Below are 16198 nucleotides of genomic sequence, written 5' to 3'. Positions count from 1 at the left end.
ACAGTACATGGCTAGAGCTCATCATAGTTAAATACATCAGCACGCTGATGAAATGCTCTCATTTAAGTAGCACTCATCACAGCAGTTAATAATCCATCAGAACAGCATAATATGAGTATAGTAATACAATAAATAACGAAAGATGAATGTATTCTGATTGGCTAGAAATGAACATCTGCTCAGAGAACAGGAATTTGCTTACAATGCAATTATTGAGAAATAGTCCAGCATTAATTGTGCAAATCCCATTTTCCCAGAAGATCAGAGTACAAAGGAATGAATGTAAATAAAAAACAAGGGTCAGCTTGATGTGCTTTTCAGCAATCAGGTTAAAACAATTCTTTCAGTACCATTATACATAATGTGCTTTGGCTAGAACAATTTAAGTAAATGGATATATGCTGTGAAAGAAAAAAATCAGTGTGCTGTTTGACTGGAGCACTCTTATGGAAAGTGATAACATGATACCATTAGAAAACTCAACAGGACAATCTACATCCATGCATTAAGAGGAGCAGAAGTCTGAACATCTGTTTCCCGCTATTGAATTCACGAAAGGGGCTTCTCCGTGCAGGGAATAAGTGAATAAACAACAGTTGGAGAAGGTTATCTCTGACATTTAAAAAAAATGTTGTAATGTCACGAAAATGAAAGAAGGTGAGAATGAAATCACTGAAATAAAGGTGTGCTAGGACTTAGCTTGGCAAACGAAGCACAGACATACATGAGCAAGCAAAATCTCTACCCATCTTTCTTCTAAAAATGTAATATAAGATTGATTAATTATGAACAGCATACAGTTTATGTTCAATCAAAAGAGACTACAAGGTGGCATGAAATTGTTTTGGAGAAATATGCCATAAAGCAGAGTTCCCTAAGATGTTCCTTTAGTCAGAAAAAAAAAAAAAAAAAAAAAAAGTGACAATTAAAAGAAGTGCTACTAAGGGTTAAAAAAATCCAGAGACAATTAGTCAAATTAAAGAGTTTTATCTTGGATGTGAAATTTTCCTTTCTCTCTTTTTTTTTTTTTTTTTAGATTCTTTTTCCACAATCAAGAGTCTTGGAAAAGCAGTAATAATAATAAAAGAGAAATGGACCCAAGGACCAACTTGCTGCCAAGGGCTGTAATACAATATCTCAGCATTTCAAGGGTAAATCAGTGTGAACTGCGTTTGCCGTCCCTCTGAAAAAAAGTAAGTATTTAACTTCCGTTCAGCCTGTGTGGACTGCTGAAATATAGGAAATCGGTTTCGGAGAGGGAAAAAAAAAAAAAAAAAAAAAAAAAAAAGGAGGAAAAAAAAAAAAAAAGGGTTTCCCAAAGAGAGCGCCGAGCGGAGCGGACAGAAGTATGAAGAGCGGCAGCGCGGCTGCTGCGGGTCTGCTCAGCTCAGCTCAGCGCGGCGGGACGGCGGACGGCGGCGGGGGGGCCAGCGGCGCGGCGGGCGGCCGGTGAGTGCGGCCCCGGGAGCCCTGCCTGCCTGCCCCGGCGGCGGGGGGAGCGCTGCCTGCCTGCCTGCCTGCCCCGGCGGCGGGGGGAGCCCTGCCTGCCTGCCTGCCTGCCCCGGCGGCGGGGGGAGCCCTGCTTGCCTGCCTGCCTGCCTGCCCCGGCGGCGGGGGGAGCGCTGCCAGCCCGGGCTCTTTTAAATTAAGGGCGTTTCGTGTGTCTCGCCGCCGCTTTCGGGTTTCAGGAGCAGGGCCGGGGGGCGCCGCGGGAAGGTGAGCTTCGCCCGGCGCGCTCCTCGCTGCCAGTAGGTGCTTTTGTTTCCTTCCCCCCGTGTCCCGGGGGGCGGCTGTGGGGGCCCCGCGGGGGAAGCGGCAGGGCTCGGCGGGGGCTGCTTGTAGCGTTTTGTGAGTTTGGTTTGGTGTTTTTGTCTTTTTTTTTTTTTTTTTTTTCTTTCCCCTCCCTCTCTCTGACCGTCCGGAATTTGAAAGCATCGCGGAGGCGCAATGAGAGCGGGCGTGCGTGGGGAGACCCCACGGGCGGCTCGCCCGGGGGCTGCTGGCCCCGCGGCGGGTTTGCTTGGTCCTGCCCCCGGGGGGCAGAGCTGGGAGCAGCGCTTGCAGCGCTCATGGCAAAGCCGTTAGCTCAGCCTCACTGCGCAGCGCGGCCCGGGCAGGACAAACGCATCGCGGCTCCGCGGCGGGTGAGAGCGGGGCGGGGAGCGGGGGGAGCGGCTGCCGGGGCGCTTGTGGAGGGAGGAGGGGGGGGGGGGATTCCCCTTGCGAGGCGCCGTGCGCGTTTCCAGCCCGTCTGTCGGGTCGTTCCTACAGGCTCAGCTCCCTCCCCCCGCCCTCTGATTTATCTCTCGGGCCGCTCCGCGTAGCGCTGGGTTGCAGGGGGTCAGGACGGGCTCGGGGCGAGCTCGGGGGCTGCGGGAATGCGGGCTGGGGGGGCACGGCCGAGCCCCGCCGCGCTGCGGAGGCTGCGCCGGGCGCTCCCGACCGGCCCCCACCGCCCCAGAGCGGGGAATCTCAAATCCACCCGTCCAGGTTCTCGGTGTCGTCCTCAGGCTCTGGAGTCAGCTCTCAGGAGGGCAGCGTTTGACTTTTAGAGGGCTGCGCTTCTTCCCTCGTGCTTTGCGCGGAGCCCCGCACTGCCGCCTTCCCGAGCGGGGACTGCTGTCCGCAGCCTGCGGCACCGCGCCGCTGCGCGCTCCCGGCCGAGGGGCGCTCCTGGGGCACCAGGGGGGCGCAGCGCAGGCTCCCCAGTGCCATTCCAGCCCACTTCTGACATGACTTTGAAATTAAAAAGGGAACAAACCCAGTATTTTTCCCCCGCACGTTAAATTATGAATGGTTTCTTCACTGTGGACTAGATGCTGAGCCAAGTGTAATGGTTTTATGTTGGTTTTGTGATGTGGTTTGTGATTTAATAGGAAATTAGCTGACATTCCTAAATTCATATCATGGTACCATAGGCCATCTGATCAGCATTACACCCTTCTACCCTAGTTGGAACCACAACCAAACCTAGATGGAGGTGGTGAGGTGAGGAAGAGTCATACTACCCTCAAGTTTCTAGCTCTTACTGACTTTAGGCTACTAACTTATTTGGTCACTTTATTTATTTTACCCACAGTCTTATTTAAATTGGCACACTTACTATCCAAAGTACCTCTTCAACTCCACTTTACACCTCTCAGTTAAGCTTCACACTAATTTCAGGACAGGATTTAGAAATGGAACTTCATAATTAAAAGCAAAGCTGATGATTGGGAGTCAGCTTGTAATTCTGCCTGCATAGTGTGCTTCCAGCAAGAGACACGCTTATGCTCCTTGGAAGATGAGATATGTCAGTTTAAATATGTGTTTCCTTTTCTAGTTGGTGGAGGTTGAAACTTCTTCTGTACTAATTTTTAACAGCTATTTTGCTTAGACAAGCAGAAAAGCTTACAGTGAGAGACAGGCAAAGAGAAGTCAACTTGAAAGTTTTTGGACTGTGTTAGGAATCAGGGTCAGTTTCCAGAAGTTATAATTTTATGAGCAAGTAGATATTGAACATTCCTGAAGTTTTGTTTTGGTCTATATGAGAAGGACTTTTTGCCTTCATTTTGTAGAGGAGACATTATCAAGGCAGCAAAACTATTTCTACTAGGCATAGTCCTGAAAATGTCTAGGCTTCCAATGATTAGCTCAGATTTTTAAGTGCAGTTAACTTCATTTTGGTCTGGCCTCAGACCAAGAGCCTTACAGGTCTAAAGTATTGGTAAGCTGTTGTGCCAGGTTCTCTATCCTCTGCTCAAAGTACTGCACACATTTGTAACACGTATATTCATAACGTAAAGGACAAAGGCTTCTTGTGAATAAAGTTTACTTTATCAGTGTAGATCACATTTTGATGTAAGCCCTTAAAAATTCTAATTGATTAATGAGTTTCAGATGGTGGTTCCCCTCCAGTGCCCCTCCCCCTGCGCCTAACATACAGTATGCTCCAAGTTAATCTGGGAAAGCTCCAGAAACCTTGGGCTAAATAGGTTGTGGTATAGTTTATAAGGATAATAAAATATCTAGAAAAATTGAATTTCCTTACAAAAATATGCTTGCTGCATTTTTGAGCTTATCTTTTATCTGCTTCTTTATGGTAGTGAGAAAACTAAGATTAGAGATACATGTATTTAGGATGGTGCAGACAAGAGTGACCTGTTCCTTACAGAAGGGAAAGCTCTGCAATAGCCCAGGAGGAGCTTTGCAATCTAGTAGCAGTATCACTTTAAAGGTGATTGTGTTTGCTTTTACATATGTAAAAGGCAAAATTAGAGCAATTACTGTTCTGTAGTAAACGGGAAATTGCAGGTGGTAAAGATGGACTGAGTAACATCTACCAGTGAGTGACAGGTCTGTAGGTTTTTTCTTAATGCTTGTTTTAGTCCACTTTAAGGATTTCAAGTAGGGGAGCTTTCATGGTTTCACTTGGGGAAATTATTCCACTGTCTAGCAGATCTCACCATAGGGAACAGTTTCCTGACATTAACAATACCAATTACAGAAGTTGTTAGTTACCTCTGTGGCTCTCAAAGGAAGACATTCATACATCTTTTTTTCCTTCTTTCTGCATGTATTTGTGTGTATACACACAAGTATGTATATGGGTGAGGGGGTGAAAAAACAAGAGCAGCCTTTAGTCTGTGGACTAATCGTATACTCTCCATATCTGAAAAATATGCCAACACTGAGACAGGAAAACTGAAATCATTTTTCAGATGTGAATGGTTGGATGCGCTACATGTGTAAAACTGGCACTTGCTTGCATGAAAGTGGTGACTGCAAGTATGGGTCCCACATTGTAGGCAGCCTCATTTCTGCTTGCACAAATGTGTGTTTTGTTGCTGCAACCTAATGTGTTTATGAACACTGAATCTTTTATTTAAGGCTCTTTTGCACCCAACTTGCAGTTGCAGTAAGTGCAAGCTTCACACAGTCCACTGAAACTCCAGTATAAGTTTCAAAAGTTCTGTTCTTTTCCATCTGCTTGAGGTGATTAGAACTAGCAGGGAGATCCAGCAGAGACCCTTGCCAGATACTCATGAGCTCTGTTCTGGCTTTTGATCCTCTGTCTCCTCTCTTTCCAGGATGGCTGCTTTCCAATAGCATTACCTTCTCTCTAAGACAGCAGGAGATTGTCTGCAGTTATAGCTGATACCCCTTTGTCAAAGCCAGTGTGCAGTTTGGTGCTCAAGTTCCAGTTCCTTCAGAGTAAAACTATTGCTGCGCTTGTCTAAGTTGCTGTTTGCTCTGCCACTGACAGTAAAGCTATTGCACAGTTGTGTGCGTGATGTGTTTCTGCTAGAACTGATAGCTAACGTGCTTCCTCAGTCATATTACAAGAGGCCTCGTTTCACAAGCTTAAAGGCTGCGTATTTAATTCTGTGAAGATTTGATGAACTAGAGTCTTTGAACCCAGTGTCCAAGGCAGTGTTACGCCATCTTCTGTTCCAGTTATAGAGCAACTAAGTCCCTGAATTGGCATAGGTGTGTATCTTCACTTGTGGATACTCTGGTTTGGCAGCCAGCTGAACAGAGCCAGTCCCCTTAGCTGGTCTGCTAGGTGATGGTACCTGGGGGCCAGGATGGGTGTCTGTTGTGCAGCGTCACAGTGAAGCTGGTGTGGTGCAAAGAGGACATCACGTAGGACCTTTGCAACAGAGATCATTTGATTGATCTCTAAACAGAGTTCTGACTTTGCTTTATGATTTTGTTTTTCCATCCATAGACACTTTTAAGATCTTTTAATTCTTTTCTGACTGAATGCAAATACAAAGAAAAATGCTTGTTTCACTGGATACTGAATTTCTATGCTAACTCTTAAACCTAGTCATAAAGAGCAAGTAACTCAACAAGACTGCTTCACCCCTGACCTGGAAGAATTGCATCTAGGAGCAAGTTAAAAGGAGTGGTTCAAGCCTCCTTTTGTTTGAGAACTAATGCACATGTTGTAATTAGGAATAAGGTTGAAGCAACAGTGAAACTTGTGTAATAGAGAGAGCACTGCATAGCCAGCAGCGATTCAGAATCAGCCATTATATATATATGCGCTATATGCTGGAACTGGATGGGTAATTTGGAGTAAAAACTTACTCGTTTGTAAAATCAGTTCACAAGGTGGAGCATGTGTATTTTCTGTGTATGTGTATCTATGCATACACACCTTTATATATAATTTTTTACTATATTGGTACATTTTTTCCTCCTGATCATATTTGGTTTTGGTTGAAGAGTACTATTATCACAATTTTACAGGTAAGGAGGCTGGTTGGAATAGGAAATGGAATTGAATCCAGGCATCTGCAACTGTGAGTGCCTAATTGTGCAGCCAATTTTACTTTCTGGATTAGTTTTTCCCTCCTGTGTGTTTTGAGTACAGAGTGTATCATTCTTGAATCCTTTTGTTCTACCAGTTAACCCCAACAAAAGCCAGTGGAATTACAGAAGATTACTTGTTTGATTCTCATTGCTTTCACCTGATGATCACTGACAAAAATCAGCAGATAGTGTAAGTTACACTGCTGGCAAAAGGCAAACAGTGAGCTACAATACACAGAAAACTAAATGTACTACTGTAAAGCAAAATAAAAACTTCACTGTTTGGTAGAAGCAAGGAGAGAGAAATAGACCCTTTCAGTGTGTTGAATCTGTTACATGTCACTAGGTATACTGTAAACTATCCCATGCTGAATTCTTCAGCTAGACAATAAGTCTAAGAATTTGAGATGTCGTCCTCTTATTGAGAGAGGTGGAAAAAAGGGCTGTGCTGCATAAATATGATCTGTAGCAAAACAGAATGAAAAGTAGTTAAAGAGCTTTCCTTGTCTGCCTTCAGAATAGTAGGGGGAAGATTTTGCTGTTTGAGGAACGCAGCATTGAGAGGTAAGTTTTGAAAATGCTTGTGCATATCTCACGTCAGCCTCAACAGTTTATAGGGAAGTGTTACATTCTAGAAAATATTTGACATGTTTGTGTTGGCTAGTTTTTAAGAGCTTTATATATGATGATTTGATGTTGCTGTTAGAAAGTAGTGAGATTAGGACAACAAATATATTTTGGCTACTTTGTTCATACCTTATGTCTGCCAAAAGGAAAGGATGAAGTAGCTGTTGGAGCCAAAGAGCCTTGCCTCAGCTGCAGTGATGCATCCTTGAATGCTACTGTCTACCTCTGTGGCAAGTTAGTCCATTTTCCTGACCAAATTATTCACTAACCTTTTGTCCGGCTCACCAGACATTTTAAGGAGGTGAGTTGATGGTATCTGAGCAAAGAATCAAGGGTCTGGCCTTGGCTACAGGTAGAATCTTCAAAGAAATCTTGAAGGAGGAGCTCAGGACCCAACTGCTGTCAGCTTCATCCAGCTAACTCAGTTGAGCTTCTTCACAGGTCCCAGTTAGTATGTGGTGAAGTTTTAATAGCTAATGTATGGGCTAAATTGATTAAGTAGATGAACATTTTAATGAAGCTTAAGTACTTTAGCACTGAAGTATCGTGGAGGCTGAAGTTAAAGTTCAGTAGCCTTCAGTGTTTGCATAGAAGAATAATTAAGAGTTTGAGAGCTTCAGATGCTTGCACTTTGATAACTGACCCCCAATGTCAGTTACAGAATTTGTGAGAGGAACTACAAGTAACAAATTATGCTCTGCTCCTTGAAGGGTGTTTTTCTGTTTTGTTTTGTTATGCTTTTTCTTAAAAATCCAAGGTAGGAGTTTTGTTGCTTTGATTCTAACATGAAAGTATTTTACTGAAGTGTAGGGCAGGATTTCAGAAAAGTACTGGGGAAGGGGAAAATTAATTTTCTTTTCAGAAGTGCAATTAAATAAAACTTAGAGAGGTGAGGTTGGATGGTATGTGATTAATCTGTGAGTCTTCAGGGTTCTTCCCAGTGGAGACTCATCAGTATTAACTTTTTAAGTCGGGGCTACTATTTCAAGCAGACCTAGTTCCAGTATAGATGCCTGAGTCATTTTCAGCTTCTAGAGGTTTTTGTCACCTCTCTATCTTCTCGTCTTTCCTAGTTTCCTGTTCTGAGAACCCGTGTCCTAATAAAACTACTTTAAACTCAGAATATGCATCTTGTCTCTGGATCTTCTCTCTTCCTACTACCACAGTTACTATGAAACTGAAGCCCATGAATCCTCCAGAGTCGGAGCTCTTTGTTCTCTCACTTTTCTTCCTTCAGTGAGTCTCAAAAGTTCCTTGAGACCTTTACACAACCTGGTTGCTGAGTTTTATGAAACAAAGGTAGGTCAGTATGAAATGTATTTAAAGACAGCCCTGTATTTGAGACACCTGAAGTGACATCTCAAATCCCTGAATTCTCTGCTCTGCATCTCCCCAGAGATCAGAGTGAAGCATAAACAGACCGCAGTGCTTGTTTCACAGACTGATGGGGAAACCCAGACTGCCTCCATGTAGCTGCTTCAGAAGCCTTCCCTCTTTTCTCTAGTTTTCAAGAAATACAATTTTCAGACCTTAGAATTACATCAGCCTCAGCAGTGGCAGCAGCCTGTATTATATCTGCCTGGCTGTCAGTCATATTATAATGTGGTTGGTTATTAATTGGCTCCAAGTTTCAGAGGGCACTTCATATATGTGATGTTAGAAGTGATAAGGTAGGGGGACCTTTCCCAAGGTGAAAGAAAAGGATGTTGTTTCTGTAGTTTTCCTCTTAATATGGCCCAGCTCAGTGTGTGTGCCATATGTTATAATCCTAGCAGGGCAGACTCCGCTTAGGGTCCCATGATGAACACTGCTGTGTGCATCCTTGAAATACAAAGTTACACACTAATTTAGTTTGGAAGGGACCTCCAGGGGTCATCTAGTCTAACCCCCTTCTCAAAGCATGTATGAACTGTGAAGTTATTTCCAGTGAAGAGGTGCTCTGTCTAACTGGTTCCTTTACTACACTTGTGCTTCTTTTTTCAGGTATATTTTTCCAATCTGTATGTCAAAAGAAACAAATTGCAGGATTTTGTTTCTAAATATTTAGATACATAGGTGTTAATAAACTGGAAAAAATGATGCGAAAAAATGATGTATTTTTACTTTATATACGTAATGTATATGAAGTGAACGTTCAAGAGTGAGAAAATTTTTTTTTTGTTACTTTTTACCAATATAATTTCAGAGGTTATTCGAGAGAGTAAACTAGTTTTGGTTCTGGTTCTCACCTTAACAATGGAGTTTACAGACTCCAGAAATCAGTCAAAAAATATTTTTAGTTTTTCTTTTTTCTGGTAATAAAGTATATGACTGACATATTTATACTTTATTTTCCCCATATAATCTTTGAAGACAGGGTGGTGTCAATTATCCATCGTGCATCAGTTTCCATCCAGTCATTTGAAGCACTAACTGGCATGGTTCTGAATGACTTAGAGCAACTTGAAATATACTGTTGTTTTAATTCTTTAGCTGTTAGTACCATCTAGTCTGAAGGAATCTATTTTGAGAGTGACATTCTGGATTGATTTTTGCAGAGCTAACAGCCTAATTCTCCCTCCACTCCCTCACACCCTGCCTCAAATGAACAGGTATGATTTGGATTTAATCAACCAGGAAACCATAAATCCAAGCTGACATTTTTACAGAGTCAGAGCTGTGCTTAAATTACGTACTTTAGTCTGCCTTAAACTCATATGCTTTCAAAGGAACTTTGATACGTGAGGATTTTTTTGTTGTTGTTAGAAAAATACAAAATCTACTGATTTATACAGATATGTGTATTTATCCAAGGGAATTAAGTCTTTTTTATGTCTATTTCCCCCCCTCCAGCCCCAACTGAAAAAAATTGTCTAATTTCAGTAAGAAGTATTTTTGTAGTGAAAGCTGTGCCTATCTCAAGGGCAAGCCAAATACAGGATTTGGGGTGGGGTCTACTCTCAACAAGAGCTTAAGCAGATGTTTTTGTGAACAAGGAGTTTAGTTACCCAGGGTATGGTTAAAAAATGCTGGAGTATTTTAATGTAAGCATTAAAATACCCAGATAGTATTTCATATGTTTGGAAATGTCAGTTACAGCGCAATTTTATGGAAGGGCAATTGCTTTTTTTTTTTACATTCAGTAAATGTTTTCTCTTTTTGGCAAAAGAATTGTTTTCAGTGTTCTTGTTATTCCAGGCCACGGTGGAATAGTATAACAAATTGTTCTTTTCTGTTGTTGTTTTTAAAGTCACTGTTACCTCCTACCTGACTTGAAAGGTATGCCAAGGGCAGAAAGAAACAGTGCTTGCAGGGTATCATAAGCTGAAGCCAGCTGATGTCTGTAACCCCAGTTGGTGTGGATCAGCTGGTTGACAATAGGCCCAGAACTGTTCCTTACAGACCTCCCAGCCCCACTTAACGTCTGCCTGGTGCCCTGTCGCTGCTGTTTGGTGTGACTGGGTGTTCAGCAGGCCACAGCACACCAGGCAAACAGGCTCTCAGCTCATTACTGCAAGCATTAGGATCCAGGTCTGAGTTTCTTTTTCAGAGAGAAAAATAACCTTCTGTCCTTAGCACACTTCTGCCACAGATCGGGGAATTAGTCCTTCAGGAGCAGAGATATAGGTCCAGTGGGCCTAACGTCTCTGACTGCTGCAAGACTCAGGACACTTAAGTAATATTTAACACATGACGTATTGTCTTACCTAAGTTTCAGAAAGTTGTCACTGAAGCAGAGGAGTATTTGTATAAAAGGTGGAAGTGGGAAGTGTGGGTGACCAGCACTAGCTGTTGTGCTGCTTTCTGAAGAAATAATGCTATTCAGTAAATATATTTGGTGGGTTTTTTCTTTAATTATTCTAAAGCTGTAGAATAGACTGATTCCATTTGGTAACTGCATTTCTTAATTGTTAGTAAATTTGCTGTAGTAGCATAACTCAGTTGTTCCCGTGTTTTTTTGGGGCCTGATCCAAAAATCTCTGAAGCCTTCCATTTATTTTGACTGGATATTGGATCAGGCACCGTAGTGAGTTGTTAGTGTTGTGTAAAATGTTTATTTTGATTTGATTTTTAATCATTCCTTGCAGAATATTTGGTTATGTGTTGGCAACATGTGTAGCTTGGTGAGTACAAACGAAGTTGACATTTATCTGTATGACTTAATCACTTGCAGTGTGATCTATTAACAAAACAAAACTTCAGTCCTCAATGTTGTATTCGTGTGTTAGATCCATATCTGTTTGTCTGACATGTAATTTGTTAGAATCCTAGCTACTGTTGTTATCTTCTGTAATTCTAAAAACAGAATCCGTGAAACTTTATTTAGTACTTTTTTCTTTTTTCTTTTTTTTTTTTTAATATGATAAAACAGGTACAACAAGCGGCTAAGCAATGTGCACTGCTCTGAGCCCGAAGGCACGTGGGCCTGGCCTCTCTGATATGCATCAATACAGTCAGTGGCTTGCAAGTAGACACGAGGCCAACTTGTTGCCGATGAAGGAGGATTTGGCTCTGTGGCTCACAAACCTACTGGGTAAGATAGAGTAAGATGGAATGCACATACTGGGCAGGAAGAGAACTCTATACACTGTTAGCTAGAAATTCGGTCCTTCAGTCTTCTTTGTGTTTCAGAAATAAAGGGAGTTATGATTAGGTACATAGGTACATAGCTGCCTCCAGATAGTGGAACTGTTAGCAAGGTTAGAAAAGCTAGTAAGTAATTTGCCTCCACAGTGTTTCTGTAAGTAGCATAATTGAACTTTATCCTTATTTTTATGATTATTTTTCTTCAAATTTCCTTTAAAATGTTCTTTTGCATGTGTTTTCGGTATTAATACCATTAAGCTGAATGGTGCTAATTACTGCCATCAACTCCATCTTCCATTTTTATGGGTAGGCCTTCTAAAGAGTGTGAGTGTACTGACAGTCTTGAACAGAAGGATTTCCTTGCTGACCAAGCAGTCTAGTGATTGATAATTGCCACTCAAGGCAGTGCATGTTAAGACTTGTGGAAGATAGTGCATGGAGGGGTCTGACCTCGTGGCTGCAGCTGAGACCTGGGGATTTACTGGTTGCAGCTGTATGTCTCGGTGTGTGAAGCCAAAACATGTTGTTGATGAAGGAGGATGCAAACCAAAAGCCAAGAAAAAAATGAGGTACACATGAAGAGGAGCAAATGAGAGTATGTCCCTGGCAGGAACGAGAGAGACAGTTCTTTGGGATATACGACTCATTGAAGAAGGTGGAATTTAGAAACTATGAGCCAGGAAATAGTATGTTGTTTGTTGAGAACATTCAGGGGAAAATGGCTTTTCTGTGATCTCTGTAAGTCCAAAGGATTCTACCAAAGAAATATATGACTTACACAATACCTCATCCTGAGGGAAAAGTGCCAGCAGTTCCTCTCATTAAACAAAGAGGAGAAGATGTTTCAGAGGAGGTGAATTACATGAAACTTTCGTTGATGTTGTTTTGGAGGTAAATTTGGATGAGTGTTTATAAATTTGGCTTGTGTGGGTTTGGGGGTTTTTTTTGTTTGTTTTCCTGGAAGTCTGTTCTGGTGAGACATAGGCGGTGTCTTGTCTTGGCAAATGCTGTAGCTGAACCATCTCAGTGATAATGTACAGTAATAGAGTGTATCTAGCACCTTTTATCTGCATGTTCTACATTGCTGCGTGTCCTCTTTTTTAAGAGGAAGGTAAGGATCACTGTGTTATGAGAGGTGTAGTCAGTAAGTACAGTGTCAATAGAATGAAAGAACAGAGTATTTTCAGGTAGGCCATACCCGTTTTAGAGTTGGAATAGAATCCAGAACTACAAAAGTGGCACTTGTTTTAAATTATGTCTTTGTGTGGTACTTCCATTTAAATAAATGAGTTTTGAATATAAAATTGTCTCGGCAATGCCAGAACAAAATCCAGAAATCTTGACTTTTCATTCCAATTACCACAAGACAGCAATCCAAAAGACTGTTTTTTGAATCAGAAGAAGCCATTCCATTATGCATTTAATATATTGTTTAAATGATTTGAACAATGAAGTTTTAGTGAGCCCCTCTAAAACAAATAGAAGCTTGTTTGCCGTTCATAACAGAGTTCTCACAGTGACAAGTTTAGGAATGAGGTCACTTTTTCGCAAGAAAGTAGCAACCAGCAGGAGGTTCGGAAATGCCAACTATAATTAAAAATCTGATTTTTTTCATATGGACACCAAATTCTGCACTGCAGAACTAAATGGGCACAACCCTCTTTTAATTAAGCAGCCTACACAGTTCATTTGCTTAATGCATTCCCCCACACCTTCTCACACTAAGCTCTTCTTTTCTCAGAGTTTTTCCTGAAGAACTGAAATTAGTTATTTATTAAACTGCTTTGAATTCCTGTGTGGACATTGTTATTCAAATGAATAATTCAATTAAGTTAAAATTCACATTCAAAATAACTTAAGTGTAACTGAATCAAAGCAATTAGTATTCATATAAATATATTAACTCGGAATTCAAATTTGGTTTAATTACTGTATAATGTAGGTTAACTTTAATGAGAGGAGGGATGTGTGAGCATGTTGCTGTAAGATAAAATAGGTGTGAATTTATAGCATGCTCTTACCTCGTAAAAACCTGTGTGTACTCCCTCACTTCTCAGCATCCAGAAGGATAAAAGGATATGCCAGACACTTTTTTGGTTGGTTGTAGGGATTTTTTTTTCCTCCATGGGAGAAATAATGTACTTTGCATTAACGGTCAATAGATTTTCACGTGCATGGATCTGCAGATCACACAGAGCAGATAATATTCTGTATCCACACCCTGGTTTGCTCTATGCTGTAATTTGTATGGCCTCATTGGAAGTGTCTTTATGCCACTTTTAATGCAGTAGGATTTTTCAATTTATAAAGAAAATGAATATGAAATAAATGGAGATTAAAAAAAAAAAAAAAAGTAAGTATTTTAGGACTGAACTTCTTTGAGGTAGTTTGATCAACTGATGGTGTTTTTGGAAATTCTTGTGGAGAGGCAAATATGCCCTACACACTGTTGCTGGAAGTGACAGTTTTTTGCAGCAGCAAAGCCTGGTGTAGGTTTAAAATTCTGAACTGGAAAACATTAGAAGGATAGTGCACTTTATAATACTAATGAAGAGTTTTGACATGAGATGGAAATGAGGTGTAGCTAGAATTTGACCATACCAGAGTGATAAACTGGAAGAGTTGAGATACTTGGTGCAGCTGGAAGATAATGCTGTAAGAATTTTTAACCCTGAGACTTTGGACATTTTATTCTGATATTCATGGATATTGTTGTGTTTTTTTTTAGTAATCACTACTACTTTTGTATGCATTTTGCTAATTATTTTTGGAACCGTGTCAGAGAAGCTCAGAGCTTCTTAGAGGACTGTTTGTCATTACAGCTTCATTGCTGAATAGATTCTAGCTGCCTGTATTCTGGGGCCTGGAAGAAGGACATTGCAGATGAAATCGATATGTCAGATGGGATTAACTCGTACAATATTGTACATTATAGCATTTTCAAAGTCTGACGCATCAGCATTGCAAGGGTTGGGGTTTGCATGCTGGAGAGGAAGACTGAGCTGTGGATGCTGTGTCTCTTACCCTTGCTTCCCTCTGCTGAGCTCTGGTGGCTCAGTCAAGAGATCCTTGCAGTGGCAACATTAAGAATATTGATCCAATTTTCTTGCAAATCATGATCATCTCTCAGCCTTGTTTTTATTACGTATGGAGCCAAGGAAGCACTGGGCAATGTTTTCACTGCTGACGCTCCAAATTTGGTAATTATGTATGTACTTATTTTAGTAGAATGCCCCTGTGGATACTGAAAACTTCTGTTCCACCTTGAGCAAGCTTCATGTGTGTCTTAGCATAGTTGGGCCACAGTAATGTTCTAGCAGAGGCAAAACAGCAGTTTGAAAGCATTTGGGGTTTGCATCTCTGCTGTCCTCTCCGGTACTGTCTTGCCTCCTCTTGTGTGTCCACAGAAGCAGAAGGGCTGACATTAGGAGGAGTGGGCCTGTCTGTGCAGCAGTCTGTAGTTTAGGACAGATAGAAAGGGATGGTGTCTCTGTTTCCCCTTTGGCTATTGTGTGGAGTTCTGATCTTTTTTTTTTCCCATTCATGGAGCCCATTTGCCACCTGCAGAGAGTTGTATTGTATATTGTTGCTTATTTCATCCATCTTCACTTAGCACATGGGACCACGGAATAGACCTGTAAGATGTGCCCTGGGCAGATGTCTGTGGGCTCCAAGGCTTCAGTGCTGAGGCCTCTTCCTAACAGAGCTTTCTGGGCTTCAGAAGCTTATAGGTAAGGAGCTGGAGAAAACAAGATGCTGAGGAATTAGATGTGTACATGCTGAATGTTATATGAGGTGTGTAAAAGTTGCTTGGGTGCAAAAGTGAAGTAGTTTTGAGAAAAGGAACAGAGGGGTGTGGATGTTAGGAGAGGCACCGAGTTGAAGACCAGACTTGCAGTTTAAAGGTGTGTTGAAGGAGGTGTAAAGCTTGGGGGATGAAGGGTGGGAAGTCTTCTGCAAGGAAACTGTCTTTCTCTGATTCTGAATTAAAGCAAAACCTGCTTCAGGTCAGTGTCATTGCTCATCTTGCTGACTAGGAGGATTCTGTAGCAGTACCTTTATTTTCAACATCAACAACATACTCAGCTCAAGCCAGTGGGAAACGCAGGTTTTAACTGTCTGAATATCAATACATCCATGATACTGATGCTTCTGGTAGTTCTGCTGGCACTGATGCAGTTTCTTATTTAACTGGGTGGCTGTATAATTTTCTTTAGCATCAGTGTGCCTTTGGGATTGTTTATGTGTCCCATTTCAAGTAAGTGATAATGCTATAAAACCATTTCTCCTGCTGTCTGCTGTTGAAAGAAACAGAGTAGCCTTGTCAGACTTTTGCATGTGCATAAAGTCATTGGCCTTTGTTTTCTTTATTTTTTTATTGCATTTTGTTATCTTGGGTTTAAATGACACACAATTGGAGAGGGTTGGGAAGTTCTACTGGGGCCTCAGTGTTGTAGAAGTTCATCCTTCTGTTGATGTGTTGCAGAGATTCACTCGGGTGAAATGTTTCTGTTTGTAAGTAGTACTAGTAGATTTGTGTTACCACTGAAGTTTACAATTGCAGCAGTCGGTGAGTTAGGTGTTGAGGCTGGAGTCACTCTTGCATTGTAGTTATTAAAATAAGTGTGGAAGATCAGTGCAGTCATAGAGGAACCAACTAGACTGTGGTGCTTTGTTTTAGCCTTTGAATCCCTCCGCCTTCTTC

At 41.6% G+C, this 16198-nt stretch overlaps 1 protein-coding gene across 5 annotated transcripts in view; it reads left to right on the top strand.

The window, feature by feature from the left end:
• The first annotated feature begins 1337 nt into the window (after positions 1–1337).
• GAS2 (growth arrest specific 2) overlaps positions 1338–16198 on the top strand; it is a 95200-nt gene continuing 80339 nt past the window's right edge. Inside the window, exons 1-3 of one of the 5 annotated variants that reach the window (XM_074918187.1) lie at positions 2110–2144; positions 10995–11030; positions 11279–11440. In XM_074918187.1, the coding sequence (XP_074774288.1) occupies positions 11299–11440 (142 nt within the window). In that variant the 5' untranslated portion in view covers positions 2110–2144; positions 10995–11030; positions 11279–11298. Of the gene's footprint in view, positions 1450–2044; positions 2145–6812; positions 6865–9482; positions 9519–10994; positions 11031–11278; positions 11441–16198 lie in introns of those variants that run through there. The other 4 variants (XM_074918189.1, XM_074918188.1, XM_074918185.1 and 1 more) reach the window with 4 other exon arrangements.

This window comes from Athene noctua, chromosome 14, assembly GCF_965140245.1.
Source record: "Athene noctua chromosome 14, bAthNoc1.hap1.1, whole genome shotgun sequence".
Lineage (NCBI taxonomy): Eukaryota > Metazoa > Chordata > Aves > Strigiformes > Strigidae > Athene > Athene noctua.
This window is presented reverse-complemented; position numbering and strand designations above follow the sequence as displayed.